The sequence below is a fragment of the Oryza glaberrima genome, chromosome 3 (genome assembly GCF_000147395.1).
Source record: "Oryza glaberrima chromosome 3, OglaRS2, whole genome shotgun sequence".
In the NCBI taxonomy this organism is placed as follows: domain Eukaryota; kingdom Viridiplantae; phylum Streptophyta; class Magnoliopsida; order Poales; family Poaceae; genus Oryza; species Oryza glaberrima.
This window is the reverse complement of record NC_068328.1, coordinates 33,535,894-33,554,175: the sequence shown is the minus strand read 5'-3', so window position 1 is coordinate 33,554,175 and position 18,282 is coordinate 33,535,894. Positions and strand designations below refer to the sequence as shown.

General features: G+C 44.0%; 1 protein-coding gene, 2 long non-coding RNA genes and 1 pseudogene across 8 annotated transcripts; 2 read left to right on the top strand and 2 right to left on the bottom strand.

Annotated features, from left to right (window-relative positions):
* The first annotated feature begins 1,966 nt into the window (after positions 1-1,966).
* On the top strand, positions 1,967-5,530 carry LOC127768483 (probable xylan O-acetyltransferase 11). The gene is made up of 4 exons (XM_052294073.1): positions 1,967-2,166; positions 2,245-2,462; positions 4,045-4,419; positions 4,778-5,530. The coding sequence occupies exons 1-4, from the start codon at positions 2,086-2,088 to the stop codon at positions 5,283-5,285; spliced, it is 1,182 nt and encodes a 393-aa protein (XP_052150033.1). The 5' UTR covers positions 1,967-2,085; the 3' UTR covers positions 5,286-5,530.
* Positions 5,531-6,720: 1,190 nt separating this feature from the next.
* On the bottom strand, positions 6,721-11,709 carry LOC127768488 (uncharacterized). Of its 6 annotated transcripts, none has more exons than XR_008016592.1 (7): positions 10,964-11,709; positions 10,741-10,854; positions 10,572-10,674; positions 9,299-9,501; positions 8,319-8,396; positions 7,356-7,543; positions 6,721-7,219 (listed from the first exon to the last, which is right to left on the bottom strand). It is a non-coding gene; the product is annotated as an uncharacterized LOC127768488 (long non-coding RNA). The 6 variants fall into 6 exon arrangements; XR_008016593.1 differs by having other exon boundaries at positions 8,319-9,317; positions 9,418-9,501; XR_008016594.1 differs by having other exon boundaries at positions 8,319-9,501; positions 9,659-10,674.
* A 292-nt stretch (positions 11,710-12,001) lies between these two features.
* On the top strand, positions 12,002-15,718 carry LOC127768490 (uncharacterized). Its single transcript, XR_008016596.1, has 4 exons — positions 12,002-12,683; positions 13,195-13,314; positions 14,021-14,117; positions 15,196-15,718. It is a non-coding gene; the product is annotated as an uncharacterized LOC127768490 (long non-coding RNA).
* Positions 15,719-16,652: 934 nt separating this feature from the next.
* Positions 16,653-18,267, bottom strand: LOC127768484 (uncharacterized; annotated as a pseudogene).
* Between the last annotated feature and the right edge of the window lie 15 nt (positions 18,268-18,282).

Here is an 18,282-nt window from a genome sequence, read left to right as displayed (position 1 = left end):
AAACCCTCAAAGGTAGTGTATTTTGCTTCCGTCTCTCTCCAAGCGAGGTCAGGGGGTTCGGAGTTATAATCTCCAACCCCCATGAGACGGCAATTTAATTTAATCCCCGACTCACTTGAACTTGATCTGGTTGCCAAGAAGAGATGCATGCGATTACCGCTGTCAATGACCAAAAATTTCAGAAACAAACCTTCCTTTTTTAGATAATCAGAAACAAATCATCTGAACCAAAGCCTGTTAGAAATGCATGAGGCCATGGTGTCTACTATATTAACATTTCAGAAACAACTTATCTGAAGTCTGAACCAAAGCCTGAATTATCTTTGTGCTTCTTAACAGAGGTCATGGAGGTTTGGAGTTTTAATCTCCGAGCCCCTTTGCATTTGGTCTCGTCGCCAAAAAGAGATAACGGCCAAAATGGTAATTCAGTTTCAGATAAATTTCTGAACCGGCCTTTATTTACGAAATTCATAAGCGTTTTCAGGTAATGGTCTGAAATCAACTTATTACGAAGAAAAAATAAGTTGGATATATTTTCTTTCCGCTTGATTCCGGCTAGCAAGATAAAGGCAACCTCAATTATAATCTTCCAGTAATTCAGCTGCACTTCTTCAGAAGCGCATGAAGCTGAATTACCAATTCTGTTTTGTTCTGAACCGAGGTCAAGGGGGGTCGGAGTTGTAGTCTCCGAAGGTAGTGTATTTTCCTTTCAGTCTGCTCCCGAGCGAGGTAGGTTCGGAACCCGTTGCACTCGATCTGGTGGCAAGAAGAGATGCATGCAATTCCCGCTGTCATCTGTCCAAAGATCTCAGAAACAACAGATGTTTACCCCGAATATTTTCCCCTAGGGCTTGATCTGATTAGACACTTCTTATTATCATCACGGCCATGGTTTCCCACGGGCTTGATCTGAAGTCTAAACCAAAGGCTGAATTATCTTTGTAGAGGTCAGGGGGTTCGGAGTTTTAATCTCCGAACCCCTTTGAATTTGATCCGAGATGCATGCTTGTAAATTTCTGAACCAAGGCCTGTCAGAAATTCAGAAGCAGTTCAGATAACGGCCTGAAATCAACTTATTATGAAGAAACAAAGAAAAGCTAGTTGTATTTACGAATTTGAGAGCCTTTTCTATTTGTTTTTTCAGCCGATTTTCAGTAGCGTCGGCTGCTCTATCTACTTGCATTGCCTGTTTCAGAAACACCAAACCTCACCAAACGGCAAGCACTACGTACCGTCCCTGTTCACTGGCCACCTGCTCCTTTTGCCTGTCCAAATCCTCATTCTTTCCCTTTAGCCTTTGCTTAGACTCTACAGAAAAAAAAACGTCTCCTTTTCAATTTGTTGGTAGTACATGTTTTCTGCTTTACGATATTGCTTTCAGTACACCATGTCCTACAATATTGTAAAACAAAAAACTATTTGCTGTATGTTTGGTCTATCACTTTTAGAGAACATGCTTGAAAGTGATGATTTAATTAGTGGATAGAATTTAGGTGCACCAAATGCTGGCAATATGAACCGTGGAGTAAACGAGTAAACGACCCTCACCTAAAAGAAGTTTAAAGGTAGTCACAAGTAACAACAGCTAAAAAATTCTCTCCAGATTTTCAGGCATGACGTGAAAAAGATGGATTAATCGTCCTGGCTTACAAAATTAATCCACACAAAAACAGAATTCCAACCAAGAGAATCCTGTCTAGCTAACTCTAACCAAATCTTCAGTCTAGCAGCAGTAAAACGTAAAAGTTGTCAAGAAAAAAAGACGCATCTGCCGTACGGTGCTAGCACAGTGAACAGTGATGAACACTGCAGGTCTGCAGCAGTAAATTGTGGAGGAAAAAAAATGTTGTTTGTTTTGTAAAAGTTTTGGATTTGAAATTAAAAATGGTGGCCTGAATTCGTAGGGCAGGAGAAGGTGTGTCCAATGTCGTCGTCCCTACGGTGCGGTTGTTGGGGGATAGACAGAGTTAGAGCCGCTGTCCCTGCGTTATATCTGAACCAACCCTCCATCTCCTTCACTAGCCTTCTCTACCACCCTCACTCGCGAGCTCGGCTCAGCTCAGCTCACCTCGCACCCAGATCCCAATGCACCAACCAGCCACAATGCAGCGGGCTCTCGCCGTCGTCGCCCTCCTCGCCGCCGCAGCCGCCATCGCCGCCGCCCAGGTACGCACGCGTAGTGTCAACTTCGTGTACGTTCTTTTCCCGGACGCATGCATGCTGATGCTTTGGGCAACAATGCAGGGGGAGTCGCCGGAGTTGCTGCCGTTCGCGGTGGGGGCGGCGCCGGAGGGGTGCGACGTCGGGGAAGGGGAGTGGGTGTTCGACGAGGCGGCGCGGCCGTGGTACGCCGAGGAGGAGTGCCCCTACATCCAGCCCGACCTCACCTGCCAGGCTCACGGCCGCCCCGACGCCGCCTACCAGCGCTGGCGCTGGCAGCCGCGCGACTGCTCCCTCCCAAGGTAAGCTCATCCACCTCCTCCTCCTCCGGCCAGCCATTGTCGCCGCCGGCGACCACCACCTCGCTTGCTCCGTGAACAAGGATAGAATCCAATGCGCGGCTTTACCCAAAGAAGCAGGCCGTGACTGTGACTTTGCTTTGCTCAACTGCAACGAGATGCAGGGGGGAAGGGGCAGTTATTACTGGGATTTAATTATGCTTTTTTTTTTTTACAAAGGGGTTAAAAAGAGAACGGGTTTAACCGTGGTATAGGAAAGGAGATGGGCTGCATCTCGACTGCCGTGCTAGTTTGTGATGACATCCAGGAAGGACGCCAATAATGCATTGTGCAGTAGTAGGGCCTTGCATGGAAGGACAGCTGGTAGGTTTGGTCATGTCCATGACAATTGTAAAAGTAAATTTACTTCCTCCTAGTACTAGCAGTAACAACAGGAGGAGGAGTACAATTTTCAGTTCATATAGGTGTGAGCATTCCAAGATCCATGCACTCACTGCACTCACTCAATGATCAGTGCACATTTGCAGTAACTGATACTCCCTCCGTACCTTAAATAATTTAAAAATTATTATTATTTTATTTATGACTTACTCTATTATCTAAAGTATTTTAAGCATAACTTTTCGTTTCCCATATTTGCACAAATTTTATTGAATAAGACGAGTGGTTAAATCGTATAAGTAAAATATCAAAATCCCTTATATTAGAGAGACGGAGGGAGTAATAGAATCACATAAATGAAATGAGTTTCATTAGCTCTAGCAGATTAGGCAGATGACCCATGCTACCAACTCTCCCCGTGGTGATTATTTTATCTGCATGTCTTGGCGTCTGCACATCGTATGCCTCTCTTTAGAGGAAAGATTTCATTTTGTGATGATTCACTCTTGGAAAGTTTGGTTTCAAAATGGAGGTTTCAGTGAAGGAAGTAGACAAACATGCACCGTGTGGTCCTCATACGTGCCAGATATTGGTTGTTTTGGTGGGTCAGCCGGTCAGGTATCCATCATGCAGTGGACTCCAGCCTTGTCGAGTCAGAACACTAAAAAAAAGGACTAAAAATTGACCACAAATTTTGTATAATCATCTTTAAAAAAGACGTAAACATGTTACCAGATGCAAAATTCCAATGCAAAGATTTGTTTTTTTTATTGTTTTCCTTTTGTCTTTCTCAACCGCTATGTGGACTGCTAGTACAAACAAATTTCATTATAAAAAAGTATTCATTCCGTCTTAAAATAAATTTAAATTTTACCCATCACATGCATACCAATAAAAATAAAAAATAGAATACTCCTATTTTATTAAATCTCAATACAATTATTTCCCACTTTATTTACTCACAATACATTTATTTCCTGCTTCCACAAACTTCGATGTAACGATTACTTAAAAATAAATTTATTTTGAGACAAATGAAAAGAGCTAGAAAAGAGCTAAAAAGAATGAAATTATTTTTTGATGAAAAAAGAATGAAATTATTATAGAAGAGAGTATTTCTTTTTACAAAGAGTCATCTGAATTCAAGTTTCCATGGGAAAGAAAAAAACATCATCTGATCTGATCACTCTGCACTTTTTTGCAGCTTCAACGCGACGGGGATGCTGGAGATGCTGCGGGGGAAGCGGATGCTGTTCGTCGGGGACTCGCTGCTCCGGGGGCAGTACACGTCGCTTCTCTGCCTCCTCCACCGCAGCGCTCCCGGCGGCGGCGGCGGGTCCAGATCCTTCGAGACGGTGGACTCGCTCAGCATCTTCAGGGCCAAGGACTACGACGCCACCATCGAGTTCTACTGGGCGCCCATGCTCGCCGAGTCCAACTCCGACGGCGCCGCCGTCCCCGACGACCGCCTCATCCGCGGCGCCCCCATGAACAAGCACTCCTCCTTCTGGAAGGGCGCCGACGTCCTCGTCTTCAACTCCTACCTCTGGTGGATGACCGGCGACAAGATCCAGATCCTGTAAGCTGCTACTCCCTCCATTGCAGGTTTCAGGTTATAAAACGTTTTGACTTTGGTCAAAACAAATTGTTTTAAATTTGATTAAGTTTATAGATAAATATAGTAATATTTATAATATTAAATTAGTTTCATCAAATCAATGATTGAATATATTTTTATAATAAATTTATCTTAGGTTGAAAATGTTACTACTTTTTTTAAAAAAATGATTGAATTTAAAGTAGCTTGATTTTGACTAAAGGAAAAAACGTATTATAACCTATAAAACGGAGGGAGTAGCTAGCAAATACGGATTCATCCATGGCGTGAACGATCGATGGATTCGTTTGTGAGATTGTTTGTGTGATCTGGTTGGCAGGAGAGGCGCGGACGAGGACATGAGCAAGGACATCGTGGAGATGGAGGCGGCGGAGGCGTACAGGCTGGTGCTGCACCAGGTGACGCGGTGGCTGGAGGGCAACGTGGACCCCAAGAGCGCGCGGGTGTTCTTCGTCACGGCGTCGCCGTCGCACGCCGGCGCCGGCGGCGAGTGCTACGACCAGACGACGCCGGTGGGCGCGGCCGACGCGGCGTCGTACCGCGGGAGCACGAGCCGGCGGATGGTGCAGGTCGCCGGCGAGGTGCTGGCGGCGTCGAGGGTGCCCGTCGGGGTGGTGAACGTCACCCGGATGTCGGAGCTCCGCCGCGACGCGCACACGCAAGTGTACAGGGAGCAGCGGTGGGCGAAGCCGACGGCGGAGCAGCTCGCCGCCGACCCGAGGAGCTACGCCGACTGCACCCACTGGTGCCTCCCCGGCGTCCCCGACGCGTGGAACGAGCTGCTCTACTGGAAGCTCTTCTTCCCCGCGCGCGACGAGGCGATCTGACCTCATGACGTCACGCCGCCGCCATCGTCGTCGTCGTCGTCGTCACTAATCGGTGTAATCTGCTCCGTTCCCGCCATTTCTTTTCTTGGCGATCGATGTAATCAAATCTCTCTATACTTGCTCCTCTTCTCTCTTCTCTTTTTGAACGAAGTGAAAATACAGAAGCTAGCATTATTTGCTTGCATGTGTACAAAATCCACGATCTTGCATCAAGATTAACTAATGTGATCACCAATTCAGGATCACTCTGTTGAGCAAGAACCTGGAGTTGCACAGATGTTTTTGGATCTCACATCCAGAATTGGAGGTTGCCTTTTGATGGGCCGAAATTACAAAAACAAGGCGGGCTTATGAGGCCCAATTATAGAGATTATTTGGGCCATAACGGGAGGGGTCGGAAACTAAAAATCCGAATCCCTAATAAACGAGGTCAATTTTCTTCGAATGCGCGTGCCACTATATCGATGCAATTTTTTTTATTCACGCCATACTTTTTTTGTTTGGAATAATTGTTATCAGTTGCTTCTTAATTGCGGGAAGCAAGAACTCTGGTCAATTCATGGTAGAACTCACCAACTCTCTCTAGTCTCCACCTTACTGTCTAGTGGCTGCTGCAGTGTCTCGTCAGATAATGAGATAAACATGTTTAATGCTGGAAAAAAATATCATGAAATTAGAGGAGTTACAGACGCCTATCTGGTTATCTGAAGACTCTGATTTCTAAGCTGTTCAGCCGGGTATTCGACAGTTATATGATCTCTACTCCAAACTGATGCTGACTTCAGCAGATAAGAAGAACTGTTCATGTCGATGGCATGAACGGTAGTAGGTTTACACCTCCTCTCCGTTGGTTTTATTGTCACCATCATTTCGTGATGTGATTCGGTTAAGATCGAATATAGTAGACTGATGATATGAACAACGGGATGCATTCTTCTGAACTTTTGTGTTCAGCAAGCTTTTCTCGCCTCAGTCTTGGAAGGAAAGGAAGATCTATTTGATTCAGGTTTCAGTTGTGCTGTCAAGTTAGAATTGCTTGTTTGTGGCGCTTGCTCTAGTGCTTATCAATGTCATAACTCATAAGTACAACCTTGACAAATTTTCTTGAGAAGTCGGAACAAAGATAAGGCCTGGTAGTAGATATTCAGGCCTGGTTTAGTTCCCAACTTTTTATTCGAACTTCCAACTTTTCCATCACATCAAAACTTTCGTACACACAAACTTTTAACTTTTTCATCATATCGTTCTAATTTCAATCAAACTTCTAATTTTGGCGTGAACTAAACACACCCTCAGCCATTCTGAAAACAACATGTTCCATGTTCCAACCATAGACTGACAGGCTGACATGCATATATTGGTTCATAACTTCTTTTTCTTTTCCTTTTTTGAGGGACCAGTTCATAACTTCATAGTTAGTCCTTCCTTCTGATAGCACAGTTTTATTCATCAGAGTTTAATCAAAATCAACAGATGAGAGTAGTAAGGAGTACTTTGGAGGTTGGCAGTCAAGTTTCGCTACAGAAAGAAACTTAAACAATCACAATCCAGGATTTGCTAGTGAAAGTTTTGCACAAGTTTTATTCTCCAACACGATATTGAGTACCAATTGATCACCGTCACTCTGTTGAGCAACAACATGGAGTTCAGTTGTGGTTGGATCTCATCCAGGAATGGCTTTTCGTTGGGCTCAAATTATTGGGCCGTTTCGAAATTTATTTAGTGTTTAATCACATCAGGCCTTGAGGTCAAGGGAACTCCGAACCTCCAAAGGCGTTTTCTTTTCCTCCTTTTATTTGCATTTTTCTTCAGATGGAAATGTGAAAGGCACAGTTTCAGGTACTAGTGTATACCTTTTTAAATAATGGAAACTTTATTAAGACTCAATCAAATACACCAAGACGACACATTCCAACTGAGCTCACCCCTGACCTCTGCATAAAATGCACACAGCCATAAAAGGACAAAACAAAAACCCCATCAGAAAACATAGATATTAGTGACTATCAATCCGTAGACTAGATCGCCACCCATGCTCCTAGGTAACTCGACGTTTGGACTAGTGTATACCTGACAAAGGCATCATTTTGCATCAAGGTTGATTAAATCTTGTAATCGTTCTTGAGCACCATTGTGATCATCAATGCACAAATTCAGGATCATTCTATTGAACAAGAACCAGGAGTTGCAAACTTGCAGTTGTGTTTGGATCTCATCCTTCCTTCGGAGTATTATGATATCTAACTTCATACGCCGCCCTGATCAATCAAAGCGTAAGGTGAGGACAAATTTAGTGGTCAAACAAAGAGAACGTTGCCAACAAATCATTTTAGATAGCACCAGTAATGTCAGCTTATATAATATGCCCGTGCTAAACGCTACGGTGCAATTCAATTTGTCACACAAGGCACACGTCGACCGCAGCCTATTGAGAACATAACATAAGGGCGTGAATATAAATCCAAATAACAGTTTGATATGATACAAATATCAAAGTAATAGTTTCATAATGTATATAACAATTGTTGGTCATCGCGTTAACATCTTCTTCAATATCTACACGGGACGACTACTAAAATTTACCAATGGCAAAAGTACATATTTAGACACAAGTGTTAACATATAGTATGAAACAGAGCAGACCATGAGATTGATGTGCCAGAAGGATTAAAGAGAACTATATGCTCAAGTGGAACTTAAGTGTGCATGTTGTGCTGCTGAATATAAATTTGTCCAGAGACTAGTGAAAAAAAAATCATAGCATTTATGTAAGATGACAATGTTATCCATGCCCATTAAGACATCAACAAGCAACATATATTTTTACAGAGCACTAAATGATTTTATTTACACACTGTCAATCATGCCATGTAAAAGCCAACAAGACGGTAAGATCACCCAAATCCACATCACATACTTCCTAGGATCAAACACACATCGCATACAATTTTTTCCATGATGTTTATGTAGTCATCAGGAATGAGGCCAATCCAATTTAGAGAAAGTTCTGTGCGACTGATCCAGTTGCAGTACCTATACCAATTTTATTCACCAATGTGACTGGAAAGAAATTGGTACAGCTAGTGATCCCTCAAATAACTTCACTTGTGTCTGATATGAGCCAACAGTACGAGTAAGGATATAAAACAATTATTAGTAAAACGTGATGGCTGAATATAAAAGCAAGGGCATATAAACAATAAATTTCAGTATACGCTCCAGGGCATATAAATAATAAACTTAAGTTTGCACTCCACGCAAATAAATGACTCAAAGTTTAACAGTATACTGAAAGTTATATCAGATTTGAGTAAGAGCTGCTAGCATCGGTTGCTATCCTAGCTAAATGTACAAAGAACAATACTCCATGCGTGTGTTTAGCTTACTATCGCATAGCTGTTTTGAGAAAGTCAGCAATTTGTCTCAACATTGAAACTGTCACAGTTAATAGGTCACATGGGAAATAAATCTATTTTCACATTAAATAAATAAAAAACCTCTCACATTCAATTATTAAGGAGAATCACTAAGTGCATTTATCAGGAACATCCATTGAAAAGGACTATTTGCAGGAAGCTGTAACCTACTAATTTATGACATGTACAAGACACAATACAGATTGGACCCCTTAAGTTGTACACCTTGCAATAATAACCCAATATAGTAAAGGAATCAAGGTGGGAAGGGACATTATTTTCAGCATAGGTTGCAACAACACATTGACCAGAAGAGATTAATGTGAAGCATGTAAATTCCGCCTGCATTAAAATATTTTGCTTCTCCATGTTAAGTATGGTGGTTTGGTGAGAATTTCAGTTGATAATTTTCTGAGCGAGTAACCCAGTCATTCATCTTGGAACAACCCAGGTTCCACCACATGGATACAAACTTCATTCAATTCGTTATGTAACATAAAATTTACTGAAGTAATTGATCTGATAATACATTCTGAATTCAGCCAGAAGATATGAACAGGAGTACATGAGTAGGTAATAATAGGAATAGAGACATACCTGATTTGAGCAATTCCTTCTGCACAAAGGGTGCCATGAAGAAATTAAACACCTAATCTGCAGCTCTGAACAGAAAAGATCTTTAATTAAATTAAACGTGGGGTTCTGCAATTTCTTACCGGCGGTGGAAACCAGACGACAGGGGAGGTGGCGGTGCAGAGGTTGCCCGCCGGGGTTGCCGGCGCAGTGTGGAGCCCAATTTTCTAATAAGATTCAAGATACAATCAAATCACTCAAGTACTTGAATTGAGTTCTATGCTGGCATTTAAGTGCTCAGAGCACCAATGCTATGGAGCTCCTAAATAAAAAACACAACATTTTCATGCGAAAAGGCATATAAATATGCTAGAACAGTATTACCATTTATACTAATTATGCTAGTCCAAATCAAATCAGTGCAGGGCCATTATATGCAAAGATCAAATCACCCGTCCAGTCAGTAGAGGGTTAGTATATATATGTAAAGTCTACATAGAAGAATAGAAAAGTATTAATAAGGATTCAGTGGCTGCAAATATTTTGAATTCTTGAATCATATAAACAAATATGGGTAACTGAGACACTCTTATTTGAGTCTAATAATTGTGCCTAATATTTTCTCAGATGATTATCAGTTTGCAGATCCAACTTGTTGAAAAGGCTTAGCAGCTTTGACAAAGGTTCATGTAGACCAGTTACTGGGAAAGGGTCTTCAGTCTTATGCACAATTACTGAGCAAATCGACAAAGTTATGAGAAATGTGAAAAAAAATAAACTTCTTATGAGCTGTATTTTATAGCTCAACAGTACTGCCAGTACTTCTGTGTAAGATTGACTGGATAATGGCTGCAATTTAAGGTCAAATTTTACATCAATTAAGCATTTCACCCAGATCAAGACCAGTCCTATAAATCTCAAATAACAACAAGAAACAACCAAATGCTGGAAAAAATGGAAAAATATTTGGCCCATAAATCTGAAACAATGTTGGCCCAGTTTTAGATGGCTATCGGTATTTCGAATACAAAGTCCAGCTATGTTGGCTTTACAGGGAACAAGTCCGAACGTAAATTATGCAGTTAACCCACAATAATAAACATACAAGTGTATTACTATGGTTTCCCCAAAAAGTGGCCTGTAAAATGCCATGGAACATATAGTATTCACCATTTGGGAAAGCGAAAATAAACAGATAGTTGATATGCATGACTGATAGCATATGTTCATATAAACACCGATAGCACACCTTGTACATATTAACAATAGCAGAAACAATAGGTCAAACTGTCTTTACCATCACTGCATGGGACCAACGAAAATGGATTTCCAGATTGAAACTACAAAGCAGTCTTTTTGTTTGAAGCTATGGGACCAAAAGCCCAGTGTTCTCGATGCAACTGTATGACGAACTGACAATAATCAGATAATGCAGTTACATATGAAACTACAAATTAAGAGCTCACCTCGTCGATCGGCACTGTCTATCAGTCTATGACACAAGTACTGCTCCAGTTATCTCCTTCCTAGCTATCCTGCACCTCGGCAGCGAACTGCAGGCCTATCTACATGATCATGACCTTTGAAATGCAGCGATGCTATTAGTATAACTTTCTACTGAGATTTTGGAGTCTTTTCATCAACCGATTAACAATTGCAATATACAAGTAGAAAATCATGCTTATTTACCTTTAGAACAACGGTCATGAGCCACTGAATTAAATTTTCTGAACCTCTCTTCCAACCTTCCAAATTTTTTTCTATTTTGTCTTCTCTCTGTTTTTAACTTTTTATTTCTCTTTCCATCCCTCAATTTTTTTTATGCTCCTTCCCCTCCCTTAAGGCTGGAGCTCGTGACTCCCATCCTCTCGCACACGCTGCGTCGTCGTCTCCCAGCCACACCATACAAGCTGCCGCATTAGAGCTCTAGCTAGCCACAAACACATCGTCAAGACGTTAGCTAGCTAGCTAGGTGGTCGGCAGGAGCGACTTGCTGAGGAGTCTATCGTCGTCGTCGTGGCGGCGCGGCGAGGAGCAGCTCGGTGCGGAAGGCGTCGGCAGCGACCTGGCAGCAGGGATCGGTGGCGGCGAGGAGCAGCTCGGTGTGGAATGCATTGGCGGAGACCTGGCGACAAAAGGGCTTCCGGCGGGGGGTCGGTGGAGGGCGAGCCGGCAGCGGGGATCGGTGACGGTGAGGAACAGATCGGCGCAGAGGGCATCGGCGGCGACGTGATTCCTGCCCGAGGACGGATTCGATGACGACGGAGTGGGCGGCGATGTAGACTGCGGCGAGCCGGCACCCTTGACGACGTGCGGGGCAGATCGGCGATGCTGTTGGGGAGGGGAGCGCTGATGGCGGAGCAGTTTCCGGCGTCAGCGCGTGCGGGAGCGGGATTGGGGATGCGGCGCTGGCGCAGGTGCGAGTGGGAGAGCGAGAGAGAGAGAGAGGGGAGGGGTGCGCCGCGATTGAGGGAAGTGGGAGGTGGGATCGATCTCAGCCGTTCGGATTTCACCGAGTTAATCTGGACCGTTCCATGAGAAATGAAAGAATGAGTGTAACGGTTCATATCATCTTGGTGAAATCTCAACGATCGAGATCGATCCCACCTCCCTCAATCGCCGTGCCCGTACGCCCCCTCCCTCGCGCCGCACGGTCCGTCTCCCTCTCTCTCGCTCTCCCACTCGCACCCGCGCCTCTCACAAATTCCGCTCCCGCACGCGCGACGCCGGAAACCGCTCCGCCATCAGCGCTCCCCTCCCTATCAGCCGTCGCGCCGTCCTCTGCCTCACCGATCTGCCACCGCCGCCGGCTCGCCCTCCACCGATCCCCATCGCCTGTCCTCCGCCAGGATTCACGTCGCCGCTGACGCCTTCCACGCCGTTCTGCTCCACCGATCCCCGGCGCACGAAGTCCTCCCGTCGCCTGCACGCGTTGACGCCGGAAAGGCGGAAATCGCTCCGCCATCAGCTGTCCACCTCTTCAACCATCTCTCCTCCGTCGCCGACGTATTGGTGCCTCAGCCCCTCTCCACCCCCTCCCATTCCAAAACCTAGCCGCTTATTGCTCAAAATTATAATGGCGCCGTCGTCGATTCCCCACAACCGGATGGTTGTCGACCATTGCGCATCCTCGCGGTGTCCTCCGGCCGTTGCCGCCGCCCGAATTCGTGGCCGACGCAGCGTCTCCCCGGTCCCCAGCGCCGCCGCCAAGATCTCCATCGGGCTAGCGCCGCCAGTCCACGGACGACCCCCAGTCCAAGCTCCTGCCTCGTCGCTGATCCCCTGTCTCCAGAACCCCGCAGTCAAAAGCATCTACGCTGATCCTCCATCACTCTGTCTGCAGTTGAATGCACCGATCCTCTCCAGATCACGGCGAAAAGCGCTCGCTGTTTAGATCACAGCACTCAACGTAAGACACTTCTCCCTTCTTTTTTAGTATATCTTTTTCTTCATTCTGTGATGTCAAGTGCTGTTATATATACACATATTTCAAATGTCTGTGACAACAATTGGCAACACAAAAGTTGTCGACACAAAAGGAACACCGACTCCGTACCATATTCTGAGAATTTTCCTTGATCCAAGGAGTCTACATTTTGCTGACTGGCTCACGATTGGAATTTACAGTTGTTTTGATTGTATAGTTTATTGTCCTAATATTCAAATATAATGCAATGTAATATAGACCACAACCTGTACAGACTATAATTTCAAATCATATAATATGCATAGTACACTATATACATTTTGATGATTCATTATCTTGCAGCTTCAACTCAATTATAATATTTGAGGGTCAAGCATATGAGACGATTAAAGACTATCTTCACACATTTCAATATTTCTTTATAAATTTACAGTAAGACATTGCCTTGCTTTGTTAGGAAAAATTACAATAAGACATTAACTTGCTTTGTTAGGATAAAAAACAACATTTATGCGACATCGGCAGCAGTGATCTGCCGTGCGTGACCCCGCCGATTAGAGACATCCTGTGCCCATATCTGCTGTTTCCCATCGACACCCAGTGCTCCACTCAGGTCTGATCCCAATCCGCTGCCTGCTCCACTCCTTTGATTGTTATTCCCCTTTCTTCCACATAATTGCACACTTAGGCAGATTCAACCAAATTTTGTTTTTCAGATATATTGTGACATAGTGTTACACAATGAGAATTCCTCCTCACAAATAAATGGCTCCACGTGCTTCTGTTTTCTTGGAATGCTATACGTTAGTTTTTAGATGCAGCGATTAAGCGAGTATAATCTGTGAGCTATCTAAGTAGGATATGACTTAATTCGTGCAAGGTTAATCGCAATAGCAGCCATATTATAGATTAGTATTCTTGAGAAATGCCATATAGGAAATGGATCATTTCACCAATCATATCATTTTATTCCTAGTTTCAATAGTAAGGCAATGAATCTGCATACTTCATCATGTTAACAAGCCGGCCCAATTAACTACTGATCAATATTTTTTTTGGAAAATAAATTTCATTTAATAATGCCATGGATTGGAGAAGGTTGAGAAAACAAATTACTAGACAAGATTCAGTGGTATCCATTTTAGACTTCTTATTGGCAAAGTCTTGAACATTTTAGGTTTATATATTTTGGGATGAAATGCTAGGCTCATATATTTTTTATTTGCATTCTCCTTCTTACCCTCTGAGTAAATAACTGAAAATAGATGTTTTAGCTTCTTTTCAATTCTCAGAAATTTCGCTAATTTTCACAAGTTCAGGAGATCGTCGTGCGTGACTTGCCTATCGGAGACCTCCTGTGCCCATATCCTGCTGTTTCCCATCGACATCCTCAGTTCATCATTACCTTAATTGAAGGTAAAAGCAGTTTCTTCTCTTTTTTTTTCCTGTTTTCCTTGAGTGATTGATATGAGCAAATATTCTTTTTCTTTTTTTTCTTTTGCATCTGTGCATGTGGATTTACTCATCTGAAATACCCTTGAGACTTTGACTTCTATATATTCCTTGCAAAGGGGAATAATGTCTGTTTTCTATCCTGACTCGTTTGGTTGTCTCTCATATACAAGGGAAGGAATTTGCAAGAGCTGTAGCCATACTACCTTCTCTCCAATTATATCGGTTAACAGAAAGATAGAACCATTATTCCATTTTGCCACACAATCCCAACAGGACAGATCCCGGAGTTGCTCAGACTTTGAGGATTAAAATACTAACTTTGTAATTTCTCACATCATTTTTTTTCCTTCTGTGAAACAACGTGAAATTAAAAAATGGTGAAAAAAAGACAGATTCCATCCCCTGAGGTGGAAGGTGCGTCAGTGCATTACACATGAAATTTGTACTTAGCTGGAACCATCAGGTAAAGACTTAAGAGCTGTTAAGCTTAATAAAGGAATTCAGTTGTTGAATAAGCAGGTAGATCCTGACCTGTGGATTAGTACCTATTTGTGTGTTTATAAGATGAATTGATTGTTCATATGTTACCGCGAGTTAATTTGGAAAAGAAATGAGCATAGGGTGAAAACAGCAGAGTTATTATTTCATTTGCACTCTGAATGAAAAATAAGTAAATAACAACTCAATAAGAAGTTATAAATGCAACAAATTGATTTACCTCTGTACATGATTCAAGATTCAAGTGCAACAGCTAAAAGGTTTCTTCCCCTGGTCAAAATAGAGTGAATCTCAACAGCCATGTATAATACCAACGTTCTACAGTATTCTAAAATTAATCATCCCAATGTTTTCTTTTGATCAATGGTGTAATCCTACCAATTTGGAATTGGGATACATCGTACATCCAGTTTGCATGTTCTAAGTGTGCACATTTCTTACTCCCTGGCCGCTATCACAAAGCTTGACCAGTATAAAAGTCTACGACATAACTGTAATCTTATTTGCATACTTTATGAATTCATTCCTTCTCTGTTTGCAGGTTGGTACGTAGGCATGCCAAAAATCTACCATCATTTGATTGTACAACCTGTAAATAAATATGCTGGAGATGGAGTGATCAGAATGAATAACAATGTCATCCATCAGATCGCCTTTGGCTTTGAACAAGCTCTATGAGATGGTCAAAGATTTTTTAATCTTCTGCTTACCATTAATTGGTTACCTGATAGGAGCCAAGGTCACAGTAATAGAGGGAGGCTTAATGAATATTCCCTTGATTGAATTTTTCTTACTCCATATGTATAATAAAAAGTTAGTATGGCCATATTATTTGGGTATAACCCTGTTAGGAAAACCCAAAGGCATAAAATTCAGACTAGGCAAAACTGCTCCCCTTTTTCTAATATAGAAATACTTCCAGCTGGAAGCTGCTGGTCATTTGTTAGTATATATCTTGATGATTTTTTCCTCTATCCCTACTTTCCATTTTTATAGCAAATGAAATAAGTTACTAAGATATGCCATACAGTCAATATTATTTTTGAACTTGTTTTACAGCCACAACAAATTAATGGAATAACTCTATCATTCATTTTTTGTGTGTGGACATATATTGTTCTATATTGTACCCCCTCCATTTCTACATATTTGACACCGTTGATTTCATAGTACATGTTTGACCGTTCATCTTATACAAAAACTTTTGTGAAATATGTAAAACTATATGTATACATATAAGTATATTTAACAATGAATTAAATGATAGAAAAATGATTAATAGTTACTTAAATTTTTTGAATAAGACGAACGGTTAAACATATTTAAAAAAGTCAACGGCATCAAATATTTAAAAACGGAGGGAGTATATTAAAGTGATTGGATATAATGGTCGATGCCCTCGATATCATAGTATTGTGTTGTGCCTTAAATATATTTATATATGATCTGAATGGAATTAAAACTTAATTGGATGGATTCTAGAAAAGTTATTTTCTCAAACATGAAATTTTAACAATTTATTAAAAAAAAATTATGACAACGTAGCGTTAGCACGGGTATATTACTAGTGATGAGTGAAACCATTTGTTGAACTATAGGGTAGATTTATGATGATTTTTTATCCAGTTTATCTGGCATTACATGTTGATAACCGGCAAATCTTTTCTGAAGAATAGTACTATTACTTGCAACAGCTACTGAGCACCAAATTATAGTCAGTGAGTCAGGATGGCAACACAACAATTCAAGCTCCCTGCTACCCTCTCTAGTCTCCACCTTACTACTGTCTAGTGGCTGCTGCAGTGTCTCGTCAGATAGTGAGATAAACATGTTTGTTTCCTGAACTAATGCTGGAAAAATATCATGAAATTAGAGGAGTTACAGACGCCTATCTTGGTTATCTGAAGACTCTGATGTTTAAGCTGTTCAGCCGGGTATTTGACAGTTATATGATCTCTACTCCAAATTGATGCCGACTTCAACAGACAAGAAGAACTGGTCGAATCGGAGGGCTGGCCCTCGTGCCGCTCATCCCCAGGGCGGCGACCAGGCGAGCGCGCCACCGCCAACCTCTTCCTCTCCTCCCCTCCATCTTGCTGCCACTCGAGCGGCCGCCAGCAAAGCCGGGGACGCAATGATGACGATGGCGGGGCTCCCTACCTCCTCTCGCGGGCGCGGCGGCCTAGGGCAGTAGACTCGCTGCTCCGGGGTCAGGACTCGCTCAGCATCTTCAGGGCCAAGGACTACCACGTCACCATCGAGTTCTCCTAGGCGTCTAAATATTTGATGTGACATCTATTTTTTTTCGTAAACTAAACAAGACATTTGACCAATATGAAAACGACATGTAATGGAAGGAGTACATTTCAACACCAAACATAATAGTAAGAGATATCATGGGTGAACAAATACTAGTAGCAGCAGATAAATAACACAAGAAGAAGAATAAGCAGCAGCAGCAGCAGCTTCTTCTCACAAAGAGGGCTGGAGGAGGAAGATCTCTTGTGCTCGGTTTGACATGAGGTAGCAGCGCGCCTTGTGCTTCACAAGGCGCAGCTGTCCTTCTTCTCCGGCGACGGCGACGACTTGGACAGCCATGAGGAGGAGGGCGAAGCGCGTGGGCATATTAGAATAGCCGTATTGCTCGCCGAACTCGACGATGATGGTCCAGCCGATGCATAACCTGCCATCTCCCAGGTAGGCCAGGCTCGCCGGCCCATGCGGGAAATATCCCCGCTCCAGGCACTCGCGAGGGTACGTCTCCTCCACCCACGCGTACCTGGTCACCGGCGCCGCCGCCGCCGGCTCGGCGGAGGGGACGTCGAAGGCGCAGAGGCAGTACCTTGTCCGGCACATGGCGAAGCAAAGGTTGAGTTCGGGCACGAACACGGCGCGCCGCACCCATGGAAGCTCCCAGTCGCCTACCTTGCGCCACGCCATGGCATTCCCATGGGCGGTGGTGTCGAAGGAGTAGGTGCCCCTGTCCGGCGCGGACACCCAGATGCGCGCGCCGGCGGCCACGAAGGCCGTGGTGTTGCAGAAGATCATCGCGGGGGCCGGACGGACCATGGAGAAGTCGGCCGGTGGATCGGGCAGCGCGCGCCACGACCAATGGCGCCGGCGCCGGCCGCCGGACCCGGCGACAGGGGTGGCGGGCGGGAGGAGGACCTGGAAGCAGGGGTCGGGCTCGCACGGGCGGTTGTCCGTGGCGTACAGTCGGGTCCCCAGCGGGATGAGGGCCGTGCCGCCGATCGTCGCGTGCCGGAGCTCCGGACCGTTCGACACCACGGCGGCGGCGGTGTCGTAGAGGAGGGTGCGCTTCTGCGTGCTGACAGCGACGACGTTGGATCCGACGAGGGCGAAGTCGAGGCGCTCGGCGCACCGCTCCAGCGAATCGAACCGCGCGATTGGAGGAGGTAAGGCCCTCATCGTTGCCCAATCGTCGTCGTCGCCGGCGTCGGCGAACATGGGCTTGAGATTTAGGGTGAAGACGAAGTATATGCCGTTGCCACCAGTATCCAGCCTCTTCTCATCCACCACGAAAAATATGCGATTTCTCCTCCTCCCCTTGCTCTTCTTACGCTGCTGCTCGCTTGGCGCCGCCTGATTCCATCTGCCCTGCCCTGAT

Bases quoted from the DNA above. Each gene is read 5' to 3' on its own strand.
- LOC127768483 (XM_052294073.1), top strand. From the start codon at position 2,086: ATGCACCAACCAGCCACAATGCAGCGGGCTCTCGCCGTCGTCGCCCTC. The intron at 2,167-2,244 runs GTACGCACGCGT...GCAACAATGCAG, and splicing joins CCGCCATCGCCGCCGCCCAG to GGGGAGTCGCCGGAGTTGCT. The intron at 4,420-4,777 runs GTAAGCTGCTAC...TCTGGTTGGCAG, and splicing joins GGCGACAAGATCCAGATCCT to GAGAGGCGCGGACGAGGACA.